Source organism: Triplophysa dalaica, chromosome 22 (genome assembly GCF_015846415.1).
Source record: "Triplophysa dalaica isolate WHDGS20190420 chromosome 22, ASM1584641v1, whole genome shotgun sequence".
Lineage (NCBI taxonomy): Eukaryota > Metazoa > Chordata > Actinopteri > Cypriniformes > Nemacheilidae > Triplophysa > Triplophysa dalaica.
In genome coordinates, this window is record NC_079563.1 from 18508890 (window position 1) to 18516814 (window position 7925).

Sequence of the window (7925 nt, forward strand, 5' to 3'; positions counted from 1 at the left end):
CACTGTTATTAATGGATATACACACTCTCTCTCTCTCTCTCTCTCTCTCTCTCTGACTTTTTTAAGGGCTCCAGATCATTTTCAACCTAAACTGTGATGCATCCTTAGATGTATTTGTGTTCTTCTGCTAGGTCACAGGTCTACTTTGATTTCAAAGTGTAACAAATTGTTGTTTGGCCCGACCTTTTTATAGCTCTTGTATGATTCTGTGGTGCTTATTATCGTGGTCATATTTATTTTCATGTAGCATCAATGCTTTAGTGGATATTAAGCTCAAATGAGCTTGTATCATTAATTACGAATTATTTGTACAAATTACAAATTTTCGCATTTTCCAACGGTGACTTTCCAACTTGGTTCTTTGAGGAAAGTATTACTCATAAAAGACAAAAAACGTCAAATGTACACTTGTGAAGTTTTGGACGACTCTTTTTTTGGTGACTGTTCTGTTAACTCTTTCCCCAGTCTTTTAAAAAAAAGTTGCCAGCCTACGCCAGCCTTTTTTAACATTTTCACAGAACTTTAATGGCTCACAGTATGTTTTCTGTAAAGATTATATGTCCAATGACAAAGAATATGTCCAATGAAAGAACAGAGTCTCTGCTTTTAAACAAAAGAAACTGTATTCTTCTATCTTCATTTTTTTTATCACTCCTTAGAGTGTATTTATTTCCTATGAAAATCTCAAATTCAATCAAATAACATATTTCTCACTTTTTCCTGTAACTCAAATTATTGACATGTGATAACCTGCTGTGTTGTGTGGAGCACTTGAAAAACTTGTGCAGGCCAAAAGACTGAAGAAAATGACATTCCCCGTCCGTTAGATGGCCGTCACCTTTCTCACCTCTTCTGAGTTTGCAGGTCTGGTTATTCCAGTACTTTGACATTTCTGCGCACGAGTATTACTACCAAAAAAGTGTGAAAATATTTTTGTGTTTTTATTGTCCCCTCCTATGAGTCCCCTCCATGGTAAAATTTTTCTGTTGTGATTTTCTCATTCAGCTTGTTAAACTTCATAGAGAAACTGTAAAAATGCAATCGAAACAAAACTTGTTACATTGTGTTCTTTGTCTTGCAGTGTTGTGGATGGCGAGGACACGTTATCATTTAAAGTACAAAAGAGCAAAACACAATAATCATCAGCTTTAAAAATCCCTCTCATATCTGTTGATGTTGAAGGATGTGATGTCTGTGAGAAACGCTGATGCATTGTTTCAGATTGAGACCCTGATGATGTTTTCAGAGCTTCTTGTGTCACGGGTTGTCCTGGCGTCAGCGGTCTGTCTCGGAGGCTCACGGGTATTTTTTGGTAATCTTGTGAAGGCCATAAGCATCTGTGGCTTTATCTGCTTGGCAGCTGTGATATCAGACCGGACATACAGAGACCCCGCACGCACACGCACACGCACACACACACACACACACACACACACAGACACACACGCACGCACACACACACGCAAACACACAGACACACACACACACACGCACCCACACGCACGCACCCACACACGCAAACACACACACACGCACACACACACGCACACTACAGAGACCTGTTAGCATCTAATGTGATGGAGAATAGTTGTGTTATTGATGTGAAGGTTTGAGGTGTTTTCCTGTTAAATCTCAGTGGATGTGAATGTGTAGTGAGTGAGACGTTCAGCACACACAGACACACACACACACACACACACACGGGTAACGCGAGCCGTGAGTTTGGATTGTAAACTCATCTGTTCTTCTTCTGTTATTCTAGCGGCAGTTAAACTCCAGGCAGTCTGTGCACTCTATTAAAATGCCTCACGTGTTTACAGACGCTACAAATCTCAGCGCTCGACCCCACAAACAAACATCACAGCTGATCATTGAGCCTTTCTACTGGAGTCACGTGACTGGGGCGTGTTGGGAATGATTGACAGCTCGTATGGGAAGCTAATTTACAGTCGCTTGTAATGTTGTGGTTTTTTTTTGAGGGCTGGCTAGACTCTTGAAGTCTAAACATAGAGCTGAAAAGTATTTCACTGTAAAACCGGCAACAAAATCACTCACACGAGTAGTACAACATCACAAAAAGATTTTTCTTAAGGGGACAGTTCACCCCAAAATATCAATTCTGTCTTTATTGACTCACCCTAGAGTCGCTCCAAATCTGTTTAAATGTCATTGTTCTGATGAACACAGAGAAAGATATTTGTTAGAATGTCAGTTCTAACAGCACTTGGCCACCATCGACTACCATAGTAGAAACAAATGATTTATAAAAACATGTATGTTTGTTTTTATATATTCTATAAAAATATAGAGAGAATTCATATTTGTATATATGATGAGTTTGGTTCCAAAATGAGATTACTCCCTTTTTTATTTTAAAATAATATGTTTTTTACGTGCTTTCCAATTAATATCTATCAAACTGCAGTCGATTTGTTTTGATTTAAGGCATAATAACTCAAAAAATACAGCTAACAAACACAAGAAAACACAAGAAAAACATGATGAAGATAATCTCATTTTGGAACCAAACTCTTCATAAATATATTATGTTTATTTAATATATAAATCATATTTAAAATTCTTTATTAGATTAGAAGATATTTTGAAGAATGTAGAAAAGCGAACTTTTGAGTACCATTATGATAATTTTGATTCCAAACATCTTTCGTTCTCGGTGGATTCCAGCATTTTAACATGCATGTGTCTTTCTGCAGCAAACGTGTTGGACAGCATGTTAGTGAGGAATTCTGGGAAGGCGACGGTGGGCAGTAGGAAGGACAGCAGTGGCAGCACCGCACCTGTGATTCTAGAGGAAATGTTATTGTGTCACTGTTACAATCAATGTCCTGAAGACTCCATCAACAACACCTGCAGGTACAACACACACACACGCATCCACACGCACACAGACGCACACACACACTCACACGGATGGAGTACGGATTAGCTGTGGGTGAGACTGGAGTGAGCATTATAAACAGATCACAACAAATCAGAGTACAGATATTACGAACACGCATGACATCACAGGTCAAAGGTCAGCACATGTTGTAATTGATGATGATGACGTCCACACAGGACGGACGGCTACTGCTTCTCTATGGTGGAGCAAGAGGAAGACAAAGCTCCGGTTATAGCTTTCGGCTGTCTGTCGTCTGTGGGGTCAGAGTTTCAGTGTAGGGTGAGTTACACACACACAAACACACACACGTGTGAGATCTTCTGTCCGGACGCAGCACATATAAAAAACACACACTCTTGTTTATCAGGACACAGGAAACGCTCGTCTGAGGAGAATCATGGAATGTTGCACGGATCAGGACTACTGTAACCGAGACTTCCGTCCCACACTGCCTCCGCTCGAGAGACCCGGTGAGGCACACACAAACACACACATCACATCCCAACAGCAGAATGATGTTCTTTAGCGTCTCTACCAGATGTTGAGACTAACAGAATGCAGAGCTGTATGATCAACAAGCTTCGGTATAAGATTGTATTGTTATCTGGTCACTCTGTTATAAGGGACGCACGCGAGGGTCAGATTGTGTCATGTGACATGTGTCCGCTGTTATTGAATGAAGCGACACACACACACACACACACACAGTGCTGTTTATGGCCGTCTCTTGGCTGATGGCTTTTGACAGGTTAAACTGTTACAAACCGCAGGTTTTTTGGGCTGCTGGGATTGCTGGGGCAGGTCAGTGGAAGCGTGTTCTCTGTCTCTAATGAAAAGGACACGAGTTCTCACGGGACAGATTCTGTTTCTGACATGTGAGAATCTGTCACACTGCACGACACATCCAGCTCTCAGTGTGTGTGTTTGTGTGCGTGTGTATGGGAGTGTGTGTTTGTGTGTGCGTGACTGTGTGTGTGTGTGACTGTGCGTGTTTGCATGAGTGTGTGTTCGTGTTGGTTCGTGTGCATGTGAATGTGTGCGTGCATTTGTGTGTGTGTGTGTACATGCATGTGTATATGTGACTGTGTGTCTGTGTGTGCATTAAGAATTAGTAACTGGTGAAAATGAATGACTGAGCATCTGTCCTCTGTATGAATCACACCAGTCGTGTCATTTCTCGTGTGTGTGTGTGTGTGTGTGTGTGTAAGGTTAGAGTCCCAGCGAGCGGCCGTCCCACGAGCGACTCTCAATGGTGTCACTGATCAGAAACTCGAGCAGGAAGAGACACAATCGATCGTGACTCGATTACCTCTCCGCTAATTGTCAATACACACACACACTAAACAAACTCACACAGAGAGAAAGATGATGAATTGTCTAAACACAGGTGTGTTTTCTCCGTCTCCTCCACAGATCTGGAGGGCAGCGTTCATTATTTGGCTCTTCTGATCTCTGTGTGCATCTGCTGTTTGCTTCTGCTCTTCATCATTATATTCTGCTATTACAGGTACATCACTGTTGTCACATCTTGTTGATTTTTCTTGTCTTTTGAAAACTTCAGATGTTTTTTGACATGAATGGTGTGTGTGTGTATCAGAAAAAAGCGTCAGGAGACTCGAGCGCGGTACAGCAGGGGTCTGGAACAGGACGAGACCTTCATTCCTGCTGGAGAATCTCTGAGGGATCTGATCGAACAGTCTCAGAGCTCAGGCAGCGGTTCAGGACTCCCTCTGCTGGTGAGAGACGATCATTACATCATCACTCAGAAATACACTCACTGAGGGACATTTAACAGCAGCAGATCAAACAATAAAAGACGTGTAATTCACTCACCATAATGACATTCCACATATGAACATAATGAACATTTTTATTTTAATACAAATATTTGTCACTTTATATACAAAAATTGGTTAAATCTGCAAAGCACATTCATCCATTAGGAAAGTAATCCAAACAACTCCAAGTGGGGTCATAAACATCAAGTAAAACATGACTGTCAAAGAAAACAATGAATATTTTGAGCAAAATTAATAGAAAAGACGATTTCTAGATGTATTGTGTCCATTCCAGTCCAGTGTTTGTTGAATTTCAACTCTTTTGATCTTCTGTATTTGATTTTTTAACCAAATCAAACCTCAGGAGTGACACAAAGACACATGAAAACTGTGGGAAAATCCAGCTTATATAATATTTGTGTAAAAAAATAAATATGACTGTTGTTTTGCATAAAAGTGAATCTGAACTTGTTTTCTATGCAGTATTTCAGGTGTGTAAAAAATCATATTTTCACCTGTTTCTTCCGTTTTTATTCTCCGCAACGAAACGCAAATATTTTTAAGTGAAGTTTGCGAGAAACATTGTAAGCAGTTCACTGTTTGAAAAAAAAAACGATGATTTGACCTCAGCACATTTGACCTCATCGTCTCAAGAGACCTGTCACAAGTTTTGAATCGTTGTACATTTACATTTAGCTATTTATATATGAGGGAAACAATGGAAGCAATTGGAACATCATAAGGACAACAAAAAGAATAAGTGCAGTACAACTGGTCTCATTTAGCCAACCACAGAATACAGATCTAATTTGTTTATTTTATATATATATTTTTTATATAGAAAGAGTAGAAAAGAGATAAAAAGTCAGAACTGATGGGTTGTATTTTCGCGTGCAGGTGCAGCGGACGATCGCAAAGCAGATCCAGATGGTGAAGCAGATCGGGAAGGGTCGGTACGGTGAGGTGTGGATGGGCCGCTGGAGAGGCGAGCGAGTGGCTGTGAAGGTCTTCTTCACCACGGAGGAGGCCAGCTGGTTCAGAGAGACCGAGATCTACCAGACCGTCCTCATGAGACACGAGAACATTCTGGGTAAAGACCGTCTGTGTTCAGACGTGTTGGTGTAACAGTGCTGTTACGTTGTCAGAAGCTGCAGGTCTGTGAAAGCATCTCGTGTTGTCTCGGCAGGTTTCATCGCGGCAGATATTAAAGGCACGGGCTCCTGGACGCAGTTGTATCTGATCACAGACTACCATGAAAACGGATCGCTGTACGACTACCTCAAATCCACCACGCTGGACACCCTCTCCCTGCTGCGGCTGGCCTACTCCGCCGTCTCGGGTCTCAGTCACCTGCACACGGAGATCTTCGGCACGAAGGGAAAACCGGCCATCGCACACCGAGACCTGAAGAGCAAAAACATCCTGGTGAAGAAAAACGGCACCTGCTGCATTGCGGATCTGGGACTCGCCGTCAAATTCATCAGGTAGAAGCGCGCGGACACGTGCCCGTTGGGTCGGATGAACAGTCAATGATCATGAGACGTCTAACTGTGTTTTGTTTCACGCAGTGACACGAACGAAGTGGACATCCCTCCCAACACGCGAGTCGGGACCAAACGCTACATGGCGCCGGAGGTTCTGGACGAGAGTCTGAACCGGAGTCACTTCCAGTCGTACATCATGGCAGACATGTACAGCTTCGGTCTCATTCTGTGGGAGATCGCCAGGAGATGCGTGTCTGCTGGTGAGCAAAAACTGCATTTAGCGTGAAAGTCTGGTGTTTCTTTTTTAAAGCATCAGATGTAATAAAACGTCCTGTTTATACGCCGATGTCATGTTTTCAACAGGGATTGTGGAGGAGTATCAGTTACCGTATCATGATCTGGTGCCCAGTGACCCTTCATATGAGGACATGAGGGAGGTGGTCTGTATTAAGAGACAGAGACCCTCTTTTCCCAACCGCTGGAGCAGCGATGAGGTACAAACATCAAACTACATCTCATCCAAAATATAGAGAAATATTCTTTAAATAAGAAGTTGCCAACTTTGATGACGTATCAAAATCGACTATCGAAAGAAAGCAGATTTATTGTGAAAAGAAGTGAAGTTTTATGCATGAAATAAATTTCCAGCCAAGTTATGTTGAGTATCGTCTCCAAACTCATCCACCAAGAGAAGACAAAGATAGTTTGTAGATTGTAAAAAAATGTCTTCGACTAACATTATATAGCACATATGCATCTAAACAACTAATAATCTTTTTTTAATAAGCTTTAATCGGTTTTGTGTTTTGCTTTATAGTGTCTACGGCAGATGGGTAAACTCATGACGGAATGCTGGGCGCACAATCCCGCGTCGCGTCTGACCGCACTGAGGGTAAAGAAGACGCTCTGCAAGATGTCCGATTCTCAGGACATTAAACTGTGACGCAACCAAACGTCCCGTCCATAACGCTGAGAGAGGCGCCAACAGAGCGGCTTTATTCCTGCTTTCTGTGAAAGCTCAGACAGACACAAGCACCCACAGATCACATCCCGAGTGTCTGAACTCAAAACCATCATTACTGAGAAAAAAAGACTCGATATTTAAAAACATCACTCCATAAAAACTTTAAATGTGTGTTTGAAACCTTCATCAATCCTTGACAGAGAAATTCTGTGTTTGGACATAAACGTTATTGGCTGAAATTAAGAAAGGTCTTTTTTTCATGTCATGTTTCTTGCTGATTCATTTTAAATGATGATGAACTTTATCGTTTGGCTTGTGGTCATGTTTAACTCTCTGCCTGTTTTGTTAATTTGAGAGCCTTGCAAAATATGAATGTAAATATTCAATGTTGTCAGAGAAAATGTTTGCCAGAAATGTATGTACAGGATGTTTTGCCGATCTATTCAATTTGCCTTGTGCCTTATTTAACATGTACACCTCTAATATTTGATAGTTTATGTAAATGGAGTGAAATAAATGTATGTATGCGTTTAAAATTCCACATTTAATAAAGTGGATTAAATTCTAGTGGATTGGCTCTGCTGTTCGTTTCATTCAGTGTATTGAACGTTTTATAAATTATACATTCATAAGAATGTTCTTAGGTGAAATTCTTAATATTTCTTTAGAGGTTTAAAAAATGTATGATTTAAGACTGTTAGAATTTATTTTTATTAGCTGGTAAATCCAATGAACATAATTGACAGAAATTTTACAGTTTTACAGAAATAAATATTGAAGCATAACACAAAATGTTC

The 7925-nt window shown here is 40.9% G+C and overlaps 1 protein-coding gene across 1 annotated transcript in view; it reads left to right on the plus strand.

Moving 5' to 3' along the window:
* bmpr1bb (bone morphogenetic protein receptor, type IBb) overlaps nt 1-7695 on the plus strand; it is a 52521-nt gene extending 44826 nt beyond the window's left edge. Inside the window, exons 6-15 of the mRNA XM_056736724.1 lie at nt 2715-2874; nt 3079-3181; nt 3270-3372; nt 4316-4409; nt 4500-4638; nt 5578-5770; nt 5867-6164; nt 6249-6424; nt 6528-6658; nt 6982-7695. Coding sequence (XP_056592702.1) covers nt 2715-2874; nt 3079-3181; nt 3270-3372; nt 4316-4409; nt 4500-4638; nt 5578-5770; nt 5867-6164; nt 6249-6424; nt 6528-6658; nt 6982-7107 — 1523 coding nt within the window. The 3' untranslated portion in view covers nt 7108-7695. The remainder of the gene's footprint in view (nt 1-2714; nt 2875-3078; nt 3182-3269; nt 3373-4315; nt 4410-4499; nt 4639-5577; nt 5771-5866; nt 6165-6248; nt 6425-6527; nt 6659-6981) is intronic.
* The last annotated feature ends 230 nt before the right edge of the window (nt 7696-7925 follow it).